The following is a 20,661-nucleotide window of genomic DNA, read 5'->3' as shown; positions in this document are numbered from 1 at the left end:
CTTAATTATGCATTCAGGTGTCTGTCCGTCCGGAATTGGATTTTATGGATGCCCTGGTATCCGCGAAATTATTTAGGCTAGGCTCCTAGATTTTAGTCTTGTACTTAAAAAAGATACTTCTTAAGGTTTTGCACAAAAATTCAATCAATTTGCAATACTCGTAAATAAATGAATATTCATGAATCCATATCTTGATTTGTTTTGATTGCCAAACTTTCTTTGGGGCAAAAATCGTTGACGTAGATTTGGCCAAGATGTTTTTATACAAACAAGTTTATTCAATTTATACAAATTAATTGACCAAATTAATTTCTACATAAATCAATTTCAATTTCAGCTGGGTAAATCGCTTATAATATAATAGTGTATTATTTCAAAATGCAATATAAAATCGAAACTTTTTTTAAATTAAATTAAAGATAGTTTATAAAACCAGTTAAGGTTATAAATTTACTTACATTTAAATACTAATTAATAAAACTTTTCCTAATGGATCCCTTTTTTAACGTTATTGAAATATAACATTAAAAATGATAAATGAAAATATTATAATTCAAAAAAGGGAATTAAATAATCACTATATATTTCGAAAAAACGCGAAAGGGGTTCTCTTTTTGGGCTGAGCTGCGGGACAGGAGCGGGAAGGGCGGTGAGTGTGAGTGTAGTGGCGGGCTGGATGGGGACTGGGGGACCAGTGGGTGGCGTCGGTGTGCGCGAGCGCCAAGTAGCCAGGCGAGTCAGCAGCGACGTCGCCCCAACTTAAGCTCCGTGTGCGCCGCGAATTCTTCACTTGCATTTCGAACGCGCAGGCGACTGGTTCGTGAGCTCAAGAACCTCCGGAGACCTCGAGACCGAAAGTAATCCATAGAAGACCATCTGAAAAACACATTAATATTCCCAAATACCCGTACATCCGATTTTGTTAGAGTGACGCCTTTCGTGCGGTTTCTGCTTTGCTTCAACGGGAACTCTTGTACCATACACCGGAGCGGAAACAGTTTCGGTGTGAAAATTTGCATAAAATTGGCCCGAGAAAAATTAGCAGACTTACTATAAAGCCGCTGGGCAGCTTGTTCCGAGCTTCCGAGGAAAGTGCGTGAAAAACTCGTGGTCGTCGGTGGCCTGTGATTTTATATAACAGCCGAAACTTGGGGGTGCTGCGGCTCAGACTCGACTTGAAGCTCGATTTCGATTTTTGGCACCTCCTACCGTCACTCCCATTTTAAAATGCAGCCCCTTAAGCGATTCACACAGTGCGGCAGCTTGACCATGCTATTTGGCATCTTCATTATCCTGTTCGGGGTCAGTTCCACGGCACTGACCACCTTTGGCAAGACCAACAACCAGCCGCCACCCACGCATGTTCCCATTGGTAAGTCCTAGCTTGTAAGGGGGTTGGTAATAAAAAATCAAGTCGAAGTGCTTGGCAAGGTCAAGAAAGAGGCAAAAAACTGGAAGGGTCTTAATTGCTAAAAAAGGTATAATCGTTACAGAATTAAATTCAGAAAAGAGCCAATCAAAATTAAATAAAACAAAACATGAAAGTTTTTAGAAAACTAAGGAATATCGTTTTCTATGATGAGGTTTTATATATCTATTGTATTTTTATTTCCGCAAGTATCTTTCTATTTTTTATAATTTTATTTTAGTTATTATTGTATATTTTGATTTCAAAAGTTTTAATTTAAGTTTTTATTTCCCTTTTTAGATTATGAATTGGAGAAACAATACAATTATTTTCCCTTTCCTAGTATGTCACAAACGTTTAAATATTATAAGCTCATAGTATTTATAAGAATCATTAGAGATTCGAAAGTTAATATCCAATTAATACTCACCCATTGCTAGCTAAACAAATATTAACCATTTATGTTTGCCTGATCCCATAAATCATGTCTCATTCGATTGACTTTGGAGTCACCCATAAACAAGTTGGATAGTAATTATGGCAGAGGGCCAGCAATTGAATGACACGGCCCAAACAAATCCCGGTACCAACACAAATCGAAAATTGATCAAACAAGTCACTCAAGTACAATGACAACCCACGCTCCATACAAATCAGAGACTCCGGTAGCAGGAGGAGGAGACTTTGTGGGTGGGCTGGTAATAGGATTGTGATTGGAGTTGGCAAACAAGTCTAAATGGAAACGATTATTTGTGTTAGCAGAGGGAAGGGTCAACAATCAGACAATTAGTAGGCAATTAGTTGAGACAACTGATAATATAAGTTTGTTTACCGTTAATTATGGTATTATATTTACAGTCAAAGGACGAGAGTGCTCCAATCACGATGACTGTACGGCGATAGATCGCACAAGCTGCGTCAAGGATCCCAACGACTACAGGTTCCGATGTCTCTGCGGCGACGATTCGGCTCCCTCCGCTGGCAATTGTCCCGATGTCCTTAAAGGTAATTTATAAAATAATATATAATATTTAATGTCTTTAGAGTATAACTCTTAAAGGATAGATACTTTTCTAGAATTCTTTAGCTAGGATCTGGAAATAGAACAGCCAACAAAAAACGTCAGCTAATTGCTAAGACATGCACATTACATTTATTATTTAAGAGGCTGCTGCTTTCTTGGAGGCCTTCTCTGTGATGTGCCTCAAGTGGCAGATACACAGGTGGCAGGTGGGAGGGCGAAGGTGTCCAAAAGGCGCTTCTAAATGAGAATTAAACAAAGCATCCCTCCAGATGGATGCCCGCACCAAACCTGTAGCCTCTATTTGTCAGCCTGCTTATTTATTTAGTTTTCGTGCGCAATTCACACTTGTTCTTCTTGTGCTAGGCTCCTTGGCTCCTTGGGACCTGCCATTGTTTTTAGCTCCTTACTGTATGCAGGACATTCTTTAACCCGACATGTAAGGCAATTGCGATGGCGATGGCGGAGGCTTTTGGTTTATGGCGGCGCAATGTCGATGCCGGATTTATGTTACAATGTCGTGACTGCGACTTGTGGGGGAACCGAAAACGAAAACGAGGCAGCCAAATGAGCGGCAAATGGTAATGGGAATCGCCGCAGTGCCAATTTGTGACATGCACGGAGTAGGGCCCAGAAGAAAGTGCCTTCAGTACTTCTCTAAATATGTATATACGAAGTCTTAGTTTTTTGACATTGAGTTTTTTGATTTAGAAGAAGTCTGACAGATTTCTAATAAGTTTACTAATTAAAAACTATTTCACTGTCCCCCTAGGTCTGCGTCACAAGTGCAACAGCAACAACGACTGCGAAGATGGAATGGTATGCCAGTACGAGAACAGCAACCGGACCATTGGAGTGTCAAAGTTCATGTCCAGCAAGACCAAGCTGTGTCTTTGCGACAACGACAACGGATATGTGGAGGACATTCTGCACGATATCTGCAGTGGAGGTCATATAATAAATACACCTGAACCAACTACACCCGAACAAAATGCACCTGAAAAAACAAAACTTCCAATTTTTAATTTTAAGTTTGATAGGAATTCACCAATAAATTTTAATTTTTATTTTAGAAAATAGTTATACTGAATTTTTATATTTTTTATTTATTAAATACATTTGGAATTAAATTGGTTTTAAATTTTTAACACCCCCAACAAAGGATTTTTAGTGTAAAATGTTTTTTCAATTTGCAGCCAATATGCAGGCCCTGGTCAATATCCTGATGTCCATCTGCTCCTTGCTGGCGCCCTTCGTGGTCTCCGCCCACATGCGAAAGCATTTCTAGAAGGCCACTGGACCCGATCGAAGTCGTATATTGGCGATACTCTCCCCTAGTGATCCATCAAATGTGCCTCAGTGAAACCAATAACAGAAACAGAAAATCATCGTCCCCGTCCCTCACCCAAGTTCATTTCGAAAACCAATGGAAAATGATTAAAAAATATTTGAAAATTAAGAAAGATTAGAAAAATACAGTACAGTCGCCACTAGCCTAAAGGTAGTTCTATTGAATAAGTTTCATATATACCACCGTCAATTTTATTCGCTTCTCACTAAAAGTTGCGTTATACATATATATACAATATACAAAATTATATTATCTGATAAATGTTTTCTATAGATCCCCTATCGATAGAATATTTACCTTAAATACCAAAAAACAAAAATACCGGCACCATTTTATTGTAATTTTATAAGTACATATGTGAGTCGAAGAAAATCAATTAAATATTTAATAAATATAGATAAGCAAAAATTCAGATCGCTTTAACATACCAATTACAAATGTAAAACATTTTAGTTTTTTGTATTCGAAACATCGAAAAATATAGCTTTACGAGCTCACAGCCACAACCGATTATAAACGTAATATATAATAAATTCATTTCGATACTGCTACAACTTTAAATATTCTTTCAAATCAAAAACTGTTAGGACCTTGCAAATAACATCTATCATTGACATTGTTTTCTCCGTAGTTGTTATTTATATTATTTAATAAAAACTTTAAAAAATAAATCAAATGCGTGTTTTTTAAAAAAATTTAAATGACTGAAATCAAAAACTAAGATTGTTTGCTGATGAAGTAATTAAAAATGAGATAAGAAGAGCCATTATGATGAAAATGGGATTACTATTTTTCCATATTTATATACTTCGTATTTTATTGCTTTTAGGGGCTTTACTTTCACATTAATGAAACATATAATTTTACAATGGCCCGGGTGATATCATAAGCAATCCAGTGCATTTCGAGCATATAATCACCTTCGGGAAACGCCAGCATAGTGGTCATTCTTCGATTGATGCTCTCCGTTGTAAGCTTTTCCACAACAAGATCGTGCTGTATATTGATACATTAGTACATTAAAAAATTAATAAAGGAATGAAGTTAACTACTCACATCGAAGGGACACGTATGATTCATATTGGAGATTTCCCTAAAAAAGTCAAAAAAGTAGTTGGTGATGGGATTGGCTTTTCGGTTCTTTAAAAATTTACACGCATCAACGGATATGTTGTATAAAAAAGGTCTATAGCCATTCAAGCGTTTATATAATGCAAAATTTACCTAAATTGCGGATATTATGATTCATTACATTCTTTTAAAATAAAGAAATTAACTTACCCTAACTCTTGTTATAGGAACTTTGAACAGAAGTACTTTTGTGGAAACGTATTTATAAGTTCGATTGATGGCTTTTATTTTGCAATACTCAAAATCCGTAAACTCCTTATCCAACGATGTACATTGGAAGTTGGTGAACTCCACTCGCGTTTTGATCTTAAATTTCATTAAATATGCATTTAAAAATATTTAAAATTTAGTTTTTCATGATCTTACTTCATTTATAAAAATTAAAACCAATAAAATGCAAAGATATGTTTTTGGTGGCAGATACATTTCACATCAAATTCATTTCACGGCTAAATCAGAACAAAGCCATGAGACCAGTTTGGTTTGGCTACAAATGATTTATGATTTATGTCAAATGATTTATATCTATCGGTATTTATATAAGATAATATAATAAATTGCACTTCAATTTTTGAAATAAACAATCGGTTTTTAATGATGTAGTTGTGTCTACTGTCGAAAAATATAATATATGTATAATCAGCGAACAGAGAAGCTTTCCTTAATTCCCCACTTTTGCTCCTACCGATGGCCACAGCTCTGCCAACTTCTGTTCGATCAGGAAATAAATATACTTTTCTTATTTAAAACACTGCTTAAATATCGTTTTTACATTTTTTCAAAATTTTGGATTTCCTAATTTCTCACTTTTGCTCCTTCCGATGGCAATTGCTCTGCCAACGTGTAATTGATCAGGAAATAAAGAACCATTTTTAATCAGAAAATCCAGAATATACTTTTCTTCTTGAAACATTGCTTAAATATTGATTTATAAGTTTTTGAAATAGCAAACTATGTACCGTCTTTGCTGTTGCAAAGTTTTGCTCAAATTTCATTTTTAAAATTTATGAATTTTACGAAACCAACAAAATGCAAAGAAAAGTTTTAGGTTGCAGATACATATTGCATCATATTTATTTTACGTTTAATTCAGAATAAAACGAGGGGTACAGTTTGGTTGGGCCATCACAATTAGTTATAACTATCGGTATTTATTTAAGATTCTGGGTATTTAAGTACTGGGCACTACATTTTTTGATTCTGGGTATTTAAGTACTGTCAAAAAATCTGATTCGTTAAGGTAGATCAGTTTATAAACGGGTAGAATGGGGGTAGACCCCAAATATATAATTTGAAATTAATTTTTATAAAGGTTTAATTTAATGTAAGCTATTCATGACAGTGAAAAATAAATATTAGTCACTACTCGAGTAACATCTTGGGCCATCCAGTGCATTTCGATCATGTAGTCCCCTTCCGGAAATGCCAGTACTTTGGTTAATCGGTGATTGGCTTTCTCCGTGGTTAGCTTGTCAACAATAATGTCGTGCTAAAATTTAATAAATTAATAAATTTTACATCGAAATGATTAGTCGCGTTACATCATATGGGCAGGAGTGATTCATATTCGAATTTTCTCTTATGAACTCAAAAAAGTAATTTGTGATAGGACTGGCTTTTCGGTTCTTCAAAAATTTACATCCATCTACGGATACGTTATATAGGAAGGGTCTATAGCCATTCATGCGCTTATAGAGCCCCAAGTTGAACTAAAATTAACATTTGATTCACTTTTGGTTAAATATAAAGTATAATTTATACCTTTATTCGGGTGATTGGTACTTTAAATAGATTTATTTTTACTGAGGCATATTTGTAGGATCGATTAACGGCCTTTAAAACGCAATATTCAACATCCGCGAACTCCTTATCCGTGGTTGTGCACTTAAAGTTTGTAAACTCGACTCGGCTTGTGATCTAAAGGACACAAAATTCTTTATATGTTCTAAGTTTTTTAATTTGGTAATCTCACTTCATTGATAGCACAAAGTAACACCACAAAACAGGAGAATATTGGATCCCGCAACAAGTGCATCTTCTGGCATTTATGGATGGCGATTGAGAAAATTCGTTTTTATATTTTGTTTCCAAACGAATAAACCTATAAAATATACCAAATTTGTTCCGCCATTTGGATGGGCTTTAATCGAAAAATTGAACCCATTTTTAAATTACTTCATTTATGGAGCACCACGTGCTGTTAATATTATTATTTGTTTTTTTTTTTCCTTTTTTGAATTTTTTCCTCATAAAATTGTGGTGGTCTCCTGATCTCGTTACTTTTGCTCCTCCGATGGCCAATGTTCTGCCAATTTGTTACCGATCAGAAAATTTTGTAATCAGTCATTTTGTAACCATTTTGTAATCAGCGAACCCAAGAACTACTTTTCTCATTCAAAACATTTCTTAAATATCGTTTTCAATATTTTTGATACATGTCTAATACATCTCAAGTCTGATTCAGAATGAGCCTTAGATACATTTGGATTGGCCTATCAAAAACTGATTTCTTACCATCGGTACTTATTTAAAATAATTTCATAAATTGCGCTTTAATGATTGAAATATTTAATCGGTTTTTACTGATATAGTTGTCCTACTTTCAAAAAATATTATTCTTAAAGGTAGATAAGTTTAAGAAAGAGTATGGAAATGTAGTACACAAATACATACAGTTGCTTGTAATTTAGACGATCAGCAAGAAACCCCAAAAATATATTTTAAAATTAATATTATTATATGTATTGTTTAATGTAAGCCATGTCATGACAGTGACAGATAAACATTAACCACTATTCGGGTAACATCTTGGGCCATCCAGTGCATTTCGATCATGTAGTCCCCCTCCGGAAATGCCAGTACTTTGGTTAATCGGTGATTGACTTTCTCTGTGGTTAGCTTGTCGACAATAATGTCATGCTAAAATTAAATAAATTAATAAATTTTACATCGAAATGATTATTTCCGTTACATCATATGGGCAGGAGTGATTTATGTTCGAATTTTCTCTTATGAACTCAAAAAAGTAATTTGTGATAGGACTGGCTTTTCGGTTCTTCAAAAATTTACATCCATCTACGGATACGTTATATAAAAAGGGTCTATATCCGTTCATGCGCTTGTAGAGCCCCAAGTTGACCTAAAATTAACATTTGATTCACTTTTGGTTAAAAATAATGTGTAATTTACACCTTGACTCGAGTGATTGGTACTTTAAATAGATTTATTTTTACTGAGGCATATTTGTAGGATCGATTAACGGCCTTTAACACGCAATATTCAACATCCGCAAACTCCTTATCCGTGGTCCTGCACTTTAAATTTGTAAACTCGACTCGGCTAGTGATCTAAAGGACTCGAAATTCTTTATATGTTTTAAGTTTTTTAAATTTGGTAATCTCACTTCATTTATAGCACAAAGTAACACCACAAAACAAGAGAATATTGGATCCCGCAACAAGTGCATCTTCTGGCATTTATGGATGGCGATTGAGAAAATTCGTTTTGATATTTCATCTATTAGGTTTATCCAAACGAATAAATGTATAAGATATATCAATTTTGGCAATTTGTTTCAAATTAAGTACTTAAATGGCCTTTAAACGAAAAATTTAACCCGACTTACAATGACTTCATTTATTGTACAGCACGTGCTGTTAATAAGCGTAGGAAAATATTATTGAACCTAATTTTAAACATTAAAGCTACCTTGGGTAATCTATAAAAACAGTTTGTAACATTTAATTCACGCATGAACACCGTTATTCAACCTTAATCGATCAGCAATCACTTAGTCAAACAACCGGCATTGATTAAAAATTTATTATTGCAGTTTAATTTAGCATAAAAGTTATCAATATGTAAACAAGTTGGAATTTTGTAATGCTAACGCCTTTCGCTGGCCCCCATTTGACCACATGTTTACTTTCAAATTTCTCTCAAAGAGCGACGAGAAAAGGGGTAAGAGACTCAGTTTAGAAATGAGAAATGAGGAAACGGCTGTGGGCGAAAGCTTTTCCAAAGCTCGGCTCAAAAACAATCGGCTCCCGCACGTCCAAGCCCAATTACAAGCTCGGTTGCCGGAGAGGTGGCAACTTTTCGGGGTGTTCCAAAACCCCAACCCACAGTTACGTCTGTTTACCTTTCGGATTCGGCTGTGCTATCGCCGGAAAAAAACTAAACTTGTGTGCTCTGCAAATGAAATATCCACATAAACTTTATTCTTGCATTTTGGCTGGCATTTGCATGAGCATTTGGCATTCACCAATAAAATAAAAAATCGAACCACGCAGATAAATATTCATTAAAATTATCACTATTAGAACCTAGCAACAATGAAAATTAAATTTGAGGTGTGCGACGCGCGCCAAAGTCAAAGCCAATAGATTCGTATTGCGTTTCCGGTGGCTCGTATCGTTCGGGCCAATTTCAATAGAAATAATCGAATAAAAAGTAGAATAAATCACAAGCTTCGGCTAGTGGAATTCCTCATCTAATTGGGTCATTTACGTCCCCTCGTCATCAAGTGAAAAGGGGTAAGTCCACAAACATTTTTCTGGACTGACATCAGACATTAGTTTGGCAACCGAAAAGTGTTTATCTCTCTTGCCAAATTAGAAACTATGTTTTGACTTTTTGCATACACTGACGCACTTGGAACGGTCGATTAACATTTAGCACTAATCGGTTACCAATTTATTTATGAGCTCCCAATATGCTAATTCATTTTTAAAGATGCCATATAAAAAGTGCTAATTTCTTGATAACCTCAATGGAGTGCGAATTAAATGATTCATTGAAACTTATTTTAGTATTTGTTTACAAATCGCAAAAAGTTAGCTTATTCTCTAAAATGTAACAATATCCCCTTGTTATAGGCACTCAGGGGAACTTACTGGATATTACCTGAAATTTTTTTTTTAGTTGCAAAAAAATGGCTGGCATGCGGCTGTGGAAATGCATTATTTGATTACGTGACTCAAAGCTGAGTACGTGTCTATAGCGCGGGTTCCCCAAAAAAAGTCTAATCCGACCCTTAAATATTCTCTTAGTATTACCTCATGTACAATACATATTTAATTGACATGCCATAATCTGGAGTAGCTCATGTATCGAGTAAGTTTCCTATAATATTCTTAAAACCATGCCAGGCTTTCACCTTTCATTAAGTTCAATTCTTTCGGTGATATTCCAAAAAGAACACTCACAGTAATTGGCAGATTAAACTGGATTTTTGTGGTTTTCAACGAAAGACCCGACTCGGAAATTCTTAAATATTTTTTATTTGCCACATCTTGATCGCTGCCGGATAGATAAGATTTCGCACAGATGAGGTTTTTCGTTTTCATTGATGCGTAATCGTCTGCGAGGGAAACGCGTTTTGCATAAAAATCGCAAACTTATCAAAAGTGTGCGCCATAAAATCCGAGTATAAACAATCCAATCATAAATATTCAAATTTAATCAAACAAAAGCCGGTAGCAAAAAAAAAATACTCCTCTTCCAAACGGCTGTCGTCTAAGTCTTCTGATATGGATTGTGAAACCCGTTTTATGATAATTTTACGAAATTTGCTTAGCCAGCGATTAATCACTTATTCAATCAAATCATCAAGAGCCAAACGTGGGAGTCCTAATTGAGAATTGAAGGGGTTTCCTAACTATCTTCAGGTGAATGTTCCCCATAGACTCTAACAAGAGTTCAGAGCAAATAAGCTCGGTTCTCAACAAGCAGACTATTTTTAGTGCATGTCTCTGACATTGGAATAAACAATTGAGCCATTGATGTGGCTCTGAAAAAATAAAAAACAATTTGCATGGGTATGGCTAACAATATAGGCTACTAATTCAAATCAAACAATGTGGGGGCTAAGCAAAGAGTTAACGTCTTGCCATAAATTTCGGTTGAATTTCAAAGTGTGACTTGGCATGTGACTTCATAAATCATCTTATTGCAGTAGAGTTTTGTTACAGTTTCATAAATTAATATAAAAGCCTATCTTGGACTTAAAAGTCACGTTCTAGGGGTTACAAAAGAGATCTTACGCTGCTCGCAATAAGTATAGAAAATATTTTAACTACAACAGGCTTTTTTTTAGCCAGGTATTAAGTTTTTCCTCCTAGATAACAAATCACATATGGAGCAGAGATCACAGTTGGCCAACGTGTTGTATACGTGATTTTATAACTATAAAAAATAACTGTGCAAAGACCATGCCAACTATAGCTTACCCCTTTCCATATTCCTCCCTGCACCTTTTGAAACACAGCTTTCTGATATGATTTTTGCCAACAAAACAACAAATCAGAAAACCAAACCAAAACACACCGAACGCATTTAATTGAAATGGGCGACAGTACGTTGTTGGTTTTGTGGAAATTGGTCAGTGATCGGCCACGCCCACTGTGGCTGGTTACGCCCTTTATGGCAATTTGGAAGTCATGCGAAATACGTTTCGCAATTGGCCCTGTAATTTAAGCCGTCAAATAGTCAAAACAAAACAAAAAACAAAAGTAAGCAAGTTAAAAACAAAACAGAAAAAAGTGGGCAACAAATGTAATTGAACAATTAATTGAACATTTGTGCTTCCTGTTGGCTTTCAGCTCCATTATAAAGTTGATTCAAGTTTAGGGATAACAAGCAATGAACTCTCAAAAATCTCTCAGTATATAAATATTTATATTTTATTCGTAGGGCCAGAGGTCAAGCACGTGTGTCAAGGTGCAAAGTTCAGGGCACTTGTAGGCCATCATAAAACTGCGAGCATCTAAGTGCCAGTGCGAACAAACTTTAAAAAAGTCATCACTACAATCACTTTAAGGAAGTTATAATTTCAAAGCAATTAAAGCACAAATCACGGCAATTTCGCCGCCTACATTTCTTTTAATTTCACACACACCCACCGAATAAAGACACCATCCAGCAGGCACTTACTTTCTAAGTGCGCGGGTTCATAAATAGTTAAAAATAAACCAAAACAAAGGGAAACGCCTTCGCAAAGGGGGTATATATAGTGATCGGGCGCCCGGTTTGTTTGACATCATCCAAAATTAGCTGAAATTTCGGCAGCTCCGAGCAGTTCATTGAGATCAGTGCAAAACCAGTTACCGGCATCTTGACGTATTTATCTAAAACAAAAGCAATGGTTTTATATCGTTGTTTTTGTAAATAAACTATCTGCCACATGAATGATTGTATTCGAGTCATTGGACTGCGTTTAGGAAACAAAATTGCACAACAAAAAACCGGCAAAAAAAAATCCCAAACATAAAGTGGCTAAAAACGTGTAAGAAAGTTAGAACTGGAGAATAATCGGCTTCAAAATACTCTGTAAAAAAAGTTATTTTTATTAAAGTGAGAAATATTACCCCTGCTATAAAGGACTTTTTTAAATGAAAATTTCTAGGTGTAAGCATGTTGTGCTTCAGCCGGTTACAGCCTAATCTACTCGTCAACTAATGGATATGAAAACATCGAAACCGCTTGCTTCTCCGTCTCTGAACTTGGCCAGACTATAAAGACAGTGATATTTATGGCCTTTTATCACATAAAGCCCGTTTCAATTAATTTAAATAATTCCATTTGTCACAGCATCAGCTGTCTAGGAAGCTTTTTGGCGAATTTTTGAATTTCGATGTTCATCTTGAATTTCAAGTGCAATGCTTAAACATTAAAATGCCGTAAATTAACAATTTTATAGCCAAAACTTCTCAAACAATAACAAAACCTTTACGGGCCTCGATGACTGACAGGCCCATGGAAAGTTTCAATCTAATCCAAAATGAAAATTCACGTTTTTCTCACATCTTATGTGACAACCTTTCAATGCATTTGTGATTGGGAACCACACTCTTGTAAATGCACTCTTTAAAAATAGATGATCACGCCGAAGGGTTATCACACAATTTATGCCCTCCGTTTCCATTTAAAACCGACTCGACCCCAAAAGCTATCACTAAGCCTTGCATTTAAATATTTATTTATCCATGACATTTTTTTGTATCGGCTTTTGTTTGTCGAAAAAGAAGACCCATACACACATTCACGAAGTGTCAAGTTCATTATGGAAATAATCAGAATTCTTGCAGAAACTATTTGTTAAGTAAACGACGCGTCGGAGCCGCTAGACTTTCAGTTGCGTCAAAATAGTTTGGTAATAATACTCCAGTTAAATCCTTAGTCAGTAAACATTTGTTTTGAGTTGAAACTTCCCACTCTTAAGAGTACTTAAAAGATAGTTATTACATTCTGGGGGTAACTATAGTTGAAATCCTACAGGTATTTATTCAAAAGGACAAAACCTGATATTTTTATTGAGATTACAAGCTGGTTTAAATATTCATAAAATTTAATATTATAGGCATATGAAGATACACAAAGTGCATGAATAAAATGAAGTGCAAGACCCAAGCATGTATATAGAGAGTGATTTGGCTGGTGCAGTGGCAGGTAACTGGTCAAATCTGGTTTTGGGTCATCTCGAGATATGTTAACAGTCTACCTGGCTATCGTCTAGAAAGGTTACTACATAGAAGTTGCTGCCAGAAAATTACACCTGCATTCCGCCATTGAATGGAAAATTTTGGAAGAAAAAAAAACCCAAAAATCTTATTCATTCAACCTTATAATATATGGGACTCCCCCGTACCGTAAACTTTCCATTCCCAAATATAGGGGACGAATATAATAAACAACCAGTGTCACTGGCGGCTCACGAGGTGAACGAGTGTTTTTGAAAATTGCTGAGCCAAGCAAATAATTGCAGACTAATTCCAAAAGAATTTACAACTTCCTTTCTTTTCGACTTATGTTTGAAAACTGAAAAAAACCTTAAAGTGATACCTACTAAGTGCCGCAAAAAGGGAACTAAACACGCAACTACCTTTCCCATTTCCCCCCACCCGAAGCGATTATCAGTTTAACAGGTGACCGATCATCCCGGTTCCCAAAACCCTAATAGAGCCAGAAAAACAATATCAACACTCGAGCCGAAGCAGCGACTCAGGCACTCAGATATACTCAGTTATTCAGACACCCAGATAGCCAGGCCTGAGACCCAACTCAAACGTAGTTAGCAAACGATGACGAAGTTTTGATTTTTATAAAAGACAAGGTCCGCATCAAGTACAAAACAGTTTCGTTCGAAACGCTGTCGTGTGAAGAGCCAAGCAAGCGAGCAGAACCGAACAACGAATATCATTCAGATAGTTTTCGGTGCCAAAAAAAGCCACAGACTTATAATACATAGATGCACCCCAGCACCTAAGCCGGTGTATAGGATTTAACTTTACGCAACTGGTGTCATTCAGTGTCTAATTAACTTGAACTTCGTACACGCAGCTTGTTTGCTTTGATTAGCTGCTACCCCGAAGAGGCGGACTCTAAAATGAAGTCCAATACGGCTTCGGATCACGTATATTTCAACGATGGATTCAAGTGCTCAACGATCAGTATCCAAACTAACATCACGGAACAGAATGGAAGTACCAATAACAGCGTTGGTTCCCAAGGATCCAAGGAATTCATATGTAAGTGGCTTTTTAATATTAAAACTGAGCTTTTTTTTTAAGAAATGTGTTTGTTTATTAAAGTAGAAAGTGAAGTTAGGCATTCAATTATTATGTTTATGATTTAAAACGAAACGTGAATCGTTTGTGAAGTTGATGAATTGTCATTTGAATAAAACGACAAGCTATTTGACGATAAACTATATATCCAATTTTAGTAATTGAAATAATACCCCAATAGGTTTATTTTAGAACTTGTAAAATTATTGATGAACTCTAACTCTATTAATTCATTAGGTCACAACTTCCCAGCCTTCTTATTAACAAATTAGATTGCTGATTTCATAATTAGTTCCTTGCCAAACGTAATTAAAGTGCCTAACTGAAATTCCGCGAATAATTTTTCACAAAACCAATCGAATGGGAAGTGGGCGAGTTGAAATGCAATTGTTTTTCACGTTTTCTCAGCCGCTAAGCTCTGTCTTAACCTTGGCAATGAAATTCGCGTAGATCATGGAAAACTTTCGAATGAAAAACACAAGCAATAACAATGCCCTAGAGCAACCTGAAATAATAGGGGGAGAATGGATCGAGTTGACTCGAGTGGGGTGCTGGCCAGAAGAAACAGATCGAGCGTGGCACTCGGTAGTACGTGATTATGAATCAGAAGTGAAATGCTACCGTTATCGTAGGCAACTTAAAAATTTCATTAAGCTGCATTTATGCAAGCGTTTGCACCTATTCTTTCTCTGATTTACATATACTTTGTTTAACCTCTCCATAAAGACTGCGTCAACTATTTGCATATAACCTTTTTGTTTTTTATCAACAGTAACCGAGGATGGAAAAAAAGTAAAGCCCCCGCTAAGCACTCTGGAATGCACTCGCAGTTGGCTTCAAAATTGCGGGCGCAGGACCTTCAACCGCAAAACCCTGCACAAAAGACTGCCCATACTTTCGTGGCTTCCTCGCTATAATAGTCAGGATGCCGTCGGTGACTTGGTGGCTGGTATTACTGTAGGTCTAACGGTGATCCCCCAGGCACTGGCCTATGCAGGAATAGCAGGATTACCAGTAGCTGTAAGTAATATCTTGTTCCTTAGCTGATTTCTTTTCCTGATTTTCCTACTTTTAGTACGGTCTGTATGCCTCATTTGTGGGGTGTTTTGTGTACATCTTCCTGGGAAGTTGCAAGGATGTGCCCATGGGACCCTCAGCGATAGTGGCGCTGCTCACCTACCAGGCAGCGCAGGGGTCCTGGCAAAAGTCGGTGCTACTGTGCCTCCTCAGTGGAATAGTGGAACTTTTGATGGGCCTCTTTGGACTGGGATTCCTCATCGATTTCGTGTCTGGCCCAGTTTCATCCGGATTCACCTCGGCCGTGTCGCTCATTATTCTAACATCCCAGGTCCAGAGCGTACTGGGGATTACAGCCAAGGGGAATACCTTTGTGGAGATCTGGACACAGGTCTTCCACAATATTGAGCACACACGGGCCGGTGACACTGTCCTGGGAATCACCTGCATAGTTGTATTGCTCCTGATGCGCAGTCTCTCCTCCTGCAAGGTTGGGCCCGCCGATGAGAGTGAGTGTACAAAGTTCCAGCGGGCCGTAAACAAGATCCTGTGGATTGTGGGCACTGCCAGGAATGCCATTCTGGTGGTGGTTTGCTGCTTGATGGGCTATCTGTTGCACAGCGAGGAGCATGGCGCTCCTTTTAGGGTGGTGGGCGACATTCCTCCTGGACTGCCAAGTCTTCAGTTGCCGCCCTTTTCGCTGAGCGCGAACGAGACTAGTAACGGAGTGGCCCAGGGATTCGTGGAGATGGTGCACAGCATGGGATCTGGCCTGGTGGTAATCCCATTAATATCCCTAATGGAAAATATTGCTATTTGTAAGGCTTTTGGTGAGTGATTTAGTAAAAAGTTACATCGAACTGCATCTAACAGACCATTATTTATAGCCAATGGAAAGCCGGTTGATGCCTCGCAAGAGCTGATTGCCATCGGTACCGCCAATATCTTCAACTCTTTTGTGCAAGCCTTCCCTGGAACCGGAGCCCTGAGTCGGGGGGCAGTGAATAATGCCAGTGGAGTGCGCACACCACTTAGCAACATCTACTCCGGTGGCCTGGTGATGATTGCCCTGCTATTCCTCACACCCTACTTCTTCTTCATCCCGCGGCCTACTCTAGCTGCCATCATTATATCTGCTGTGGTGTTCATGATCGAAGTCAAAGTGGTCAAGCCAATGTGGAGATCAAAGAGTGAGTGCAGACATCCGTAGATATCCGCAACCCTTAACCGAATATTTCATTCTCCAGAAAGCGACCTGGTGCCTGGAGTGGGTACATTCGTGGCCTGTCTCGTGCTACCTCTGGAATGGGGAATTCTAATAGGAGTGGGCCTCAACGTGATCTTCATTCTATACCATGCGGCACGGCCCAAGCTCACCACCGAACTTCTGACCACTCAGGCGGGAGTGGAGTACTCCATGATCACGCCAGATCGATGCCTAATCTTTCCATCAGTGGACTATGTCCGGAATCTGGTCAACAAGCAGTCCATACGACAAAATGTCCCGGTGGTAATCGATGCCTCCCATGTCTATGGCGCTGACTTCACGACGGCAACTGTCATAGACTCGCTGATTAGCGACTTTAACCAGCGCGGACAGCTTCTGTTCTTTTATAACCTGAAGCCCAGTATTTGCGCCATCTTCGAGCAGGTGTCGGCCGCGCAGTTTGTGGTCTACTACCAGGAACAGCAGCTGGATGACTTGCTGAAGGAGCGGAACTATGTGCAGAAACGCCTGGAGACGGCATGACCTCCTATACACGTGATTTAGAACTAGATGAAGTAGTTTTTTCGATTTAGTTTAGTATTGTAAATAGTTAATGTGTAGAATTAGACGCAGCACACCCACACTATTAGAAATCATAAGCCGTCCATCTATGTAGATATAGTTTTGAATTAAGTTTTGATAGTATAACATAGTTTGAATTAATTAAAAACCATGAAATATTTACATAAATTTTGAAAATTTAAGTCTGCAGTTGCTACGGATTGATGGATAATTTTAATTAATTTGAATTCATACTACTCATAGGTCAGCAGGAAACGCATCCTGGTCTGAAAGCCCAGTTGGATTCATTATGAAACTTTCATAACTGAACCCTCTAGAATTTTGGATTCAGAAAAGTGCCCCCCTGGTACCAAACTTCCAATATTTTTGCAATTTTGAAGCCATTAAAATATTTATTCAAACTTTAAATAACACAAATTGTCAAACAATTATGAAAAGAGTTCAATCATTTAAGGAGCTTAATCTTCAATCGCAAGTTTGTTGGTTATCCAACCCATATACTCCGATACATCAGTGTACACCTTCACCGGGGTCTTTTCGCAATCATAATGCCTTTCGGTCATTATTCCGGCCTGAACAAAACGTGCTTTACTATTAAATAGACGCAAAAAAGTTAGTGACCCTCCGGAGTCGCCCCTACAGCTATCGGTTTCATAGGCGTCTATGCAGACTTGGCTGTCTACAGTAATGTTACACTCGCTCGACGGCAGTCGTCTGACGTATGCCTTTGTAGGCGTGTAAGTGGTTACTCTTTGGTCCCTTATACCCCACCCGTGTACCTCCAAGTATTTCTCGGTCTGACTCCACACTTGGCCGTCTGGAAATATCGGCAGGCATATGGGTCGAATAAAGTTGTTGAACCGCACGGGGTACCTTAGGCTGATCAATGCAATGTCATTCTTTGAACTATCTTTTACGTATTTCTCGTGGGCGATAAATTTTAAGATCGGAACATTTTGGGGATTCTCCATGAGAGTGCCCATTGGGTCTTGGGGGGTGACCAAGCGATCTTGGTTATTATTAACGTCATACTCTCCGAAACGGACAAATTCTCTATTAAAATATTATTATTATTAAAAATTTAGTATTTTTGTGTTTTTCGTTTGGTTTATAAGCTCTGTACTTACAGGTCCTCATGCATACAGTGCGCAGCCGTCAAAACAAATGCTGTTTAAGAAAAAAGAGAGTCATAAAAGAATTGAAAATGCTATAGAACTCACTAGAAGTAATCAGCGTGCCGCCACATGGATACAATGCCCTGATCATTTCGGGCCGACGTTTTAACACGAGTATGGCCAACCAAGGTCGCGATTTCGGGGTAACATCTTCAAGTTTCATGTAGTGGACTTTTCTAATTTGTTCGAAAGTGCCGCACATATCATCGTAATTCTTAAGCAAGGTTACCCCCACAGAATTCAGAGGTGCTTCATAGCAAAAAGTGTCACGCTAAAGGGGCGTGGATCTTAGTCTTAGAATCTGAAAGTCAATCTTGTCGATTTACTTACTTCTTGGCAAGAAGAAATTGATTTATTCAGTGTTTCCTCTTGGTCGGCTAGGTCAATTTTCCCATTAATTTTATTTTCAATAGTTTTAACAGCCGGCCAGTTCCAACGATGCAGGCATTTGCCTACTTTATTATCATGTGTCTTGCAGCATTTGGAATCCACAAGGCGAATTCCAACAAGGCCCAAGGTTAGGCAAATCGCCAAAATCAAAAATCTCAAACCCAACATTCTTTCTGAATGCTTGTTTGCGACTGTGGACACCCGAATTCAGCTTCCGCTACAAAAGCTTTAAACAGGAAATTAAGTCCATTGTTGATAACTAAAAATGTATAAATAAGTCGCAGGTCATGGGACGCAGAAAAGTTCAATAAGGTTATCAGGTACTTCCGATTAACAGACAAAAATGTACACCATTACTGATAAAGTTTCACAGGGTACTGTGTCGACGACAACATTATTGATTCTATTCATAGCTCTGCCAAATTGTATCCGATCAGGAAACAAAGTACCATTTTGTAATCAGCAAACTTAAAAGTTTCGACTTTCCTCATTCAAAACATTGCTTAAATATCGTTTTTTAAATTTTCTAGTTTTTTCAAATGATACCCATCAAATTGTGCTTCTCTCGCTGCCATTATTATATCTGCTGTGGTGTTCATAATCGAGGTCAAAGTGGTCGAGTCAATATGAAGCTCAAAGAGTGAGTGCAAGACATCCATTGATATCCGCAACCCTTAACCGAATATTTCAATCTCTATAAAGTGACCAGGTGCCTTGAGTGGGTACATTTGTGGGCTGCCTCGTTTACCTCTGGATTGGGGCGTTCTAACTGGAGTGGGACTTAACACGATTTTCATTCGGCATGCGGCATGCGTGCCAAGCGGCACGCCCCAAGCTTACCACCGAACTTCTGACCACCCAGGCGGGAGTGGGGAACTCAATGATCAATACTCCTAATCTTTGCTTCAGTGGACTATTTCCGGAATCTGGTCAACAAGCAGTCCATACGACAAAATTTCCGGTGGTAATCGATACCTCCCATGTCTATGGCGTAGACTTCAGGATGACAATAGCCATAGACTCGCTGATTAGCGACTTTAACCAGCGCGGACAGCTTCTGTTCTTTTATAACCTGAAGCCCAGTATTTGCGCCATCTTCGAGCAGGTGTCGGCCGCGCAGTTTGTGGTCTACTACCAGGAGCAGCAGCTGGATGACTTGCTGAAGGAGCGGAACTATGTGCAGAAACGCCTTCAAAAAAGACCCTGGTTCCCAATTTCCAATATTTTTGCAATTTTGAAGACATTAAAATATTTATTCAAACTTCAAATAACTCAAATTGTCATACTATTATGAAAAGAATTCAAGCATTTAAGGAGCTTAATCTTCAATCGCAAGTTTGTTGGTTATCCAACCCATAAATGCAGATACATCAGTGTACACCTTCACCGGGGTCTTTTCGCAATCATAATGCCTTTCGGTCAGGATTCCGGCCTGAACAAAACGTGCTTTACTGTTAAAATTACGCAAATACGCCAGTGACCCTCCGGAGTCGCCCCTACAGCTATCGGTTTCATAGGCGTCTATGCAGATTTGGCTGTCGACAGTAATGTTGCACTCGCTTGGCGGCAGTCGCTTGACGTATGCCTTTCTAGGCGTGTAAGTGTGTATTATTCGGTCCCTTATACCCCACCCGTGTACCTCCAGGTATTGCTCGGTCTGACTCCACACGTCTGGAAATATCGGCAGGCATATGGGTCGAACAAAATCGTTGAACCGCACGGGGTACCTCAGGCTGATCAATGCAATGTCATTCTTTAAACTATCTTTTACGTATTCCTCGTGGGCGATAAATTTATAGATCGGAACATCCTG

The 20,661-nt window shown here is 38.1% G+C and overlaps 5 protein-coding genes across 10 annotated transcripts; 3 read left to right on the top strand and 2 right to left on the bottom strand.

Moving 5' to 3' along the window:
• The first annotated feature begins 801 nt into the window (after positions 1-801).
• Positions 802-4,402, top strand: sosie. 5 transcript variants are annotated; one of them, XM_070281793.1, is made up of 5 exons: positions 802-1,372; positions 1,709-1,750; positions 2,267-2,413; positions 3,202-3,378; positions 3,626-4,402. In XM_070281793.1, the coding sequence occupies exons 1-5, from the start codon at positions 1,228-1,230 to the stop codon at positions 3,715-3,717; spliced, it is 603 nt and encodes a 200-aa protein (XP_070137894.1). In that variant the 5' UTR covers positions 802-1,227; the 3' UTR covers positions 3,718-4,402. The 5 variants fall into 5 exon arrangements, with proteins under 5 accessions (XP_070137894.1, XP_017102726.2, XP_070137892.1 ...); XM_070281792.1 differs by lacking the exon at positions 3,626-4,402 and having other exon boundaries at positions 821-857; positions 927-1,372; positions 3,202-3,524; XM_017247237.3 differs by lacking the exon at positions 1,709-1,750 and having other exon boundaries at positions 3,626-4,391.
• A 3,272-nt stretch (positions 4,403-7,674) lies between these two features.
• Positions 7,675-8,319, bottom strand: LOC108129207 (uncharacterized). Its single transcript, XM_070280684.1, has 4 exons — positions 8,315-8,319; positions 8,103-8,250; positions 7,883-8,050; positions 7,675-7,830 (listed from the first exon to the last, which is right to left on the bottom strand). The coding sequence occupies exons 1-4, from the start codon at positions 8,317-8,319 to the stop codon at positions 7,675-7,677; spliced, it is 477 nt and encodes a 158-aa protein (XP_070136785.1).
• An 857-nt stretch (positions 8,320-9,176) lies between these two features.
• Positions 9,177-17,430, top strand: Esp (Epidermal stripes and patches). The gene is made up of 6 exons (XM_017248105.3): positions 9,177-9,446; positions 14,251-14,438; positions 15,250-15,497; positions 15,553-16,324; positions 16,382-16,684; positions 16,742-17,430. The coding sequence occupies exons 2-6, from the start codon at positions 14,297-14,299 to the stop codon at positions 17,242-17,244; spliced, it is 1,968 nt and encodes a 655-aa protein (XP_017103594.2). The 5' UTR covers positions 9,177-9,446; positions 14,251-14,296; the 3' UTR covers positions 17,245-17,430.
• A 182-nt stretch (positions 17,431-17,612) lies between these two features.
• Positions 17,613-19,313, bottom strand: LOC108129843 (serine protease grass-like). Of its 2 annotated transcripts, XM_070281928.1 has the most exons (4): positions 18,789-19,313; positions 18,504-18,729; positions 18,411-18,450; positions 17,613-18,336 (listed from the first exon to the last, which is right to left on the bottom strand). In XM_070281928.1, the coding sequence occupies exons 1-4, from the start codon at positions 19,014-19,016 to the stop codon at positions 17,742-17,744; spliced, it is 1,089 nt and encodes a 362-aa protein (XP_070138029.1). In that variant the 5' UTR covers positions 19,017-19,313; the 3' UTR covers positions 17,613-17,741. The 2 variants fall into 2 exon arrangements, with proteins under 2 accessions (XP_070138029.1, XP_070138030.1); XM_070281929.1 differs by having other exon boundaries at positions 18,504-19,313.
• LOC138926777 (uncharacterized) lies at positions 19,292-20,142 on the top strand. Its single transcript, XM_070282147.1, has 2 exons — positions 19,292-19,488; positions 19,551-20,142. The coding sequence occupies exon 2, from the start codon at positions 19,651-19,653 to the stop codon at positions 20,140-20,142; it is 492 nt and encodes a 163-aa protein (XP_070138248.1). The 5' UTR covers positions 19,292-19,488; positions 19,551-19,650.
• Positions 20,143-20,661: the final 519 nt, after the last annotated feature.

This window comes from Drosophila bipectinata, chromosome 3R, assembly GCF_030179905.1.
Source record: "Drosophila bipectinata strain 14024-0381.07 chromosome 3R, DbipHiC1v2, whole genome shotgun sequence".
Lineage (NCBI taxonomy): Eukaryota > Metazoa > Arthropoda > Insecta > Diptera > Drosophilidae > Drosophila > Drosophila bipectinata.
The sequence above is the reverse complement of the archived record's forward strand: the minus strand, read 5'-3'. Positions and strand labels throughout refer to the sequence as shown.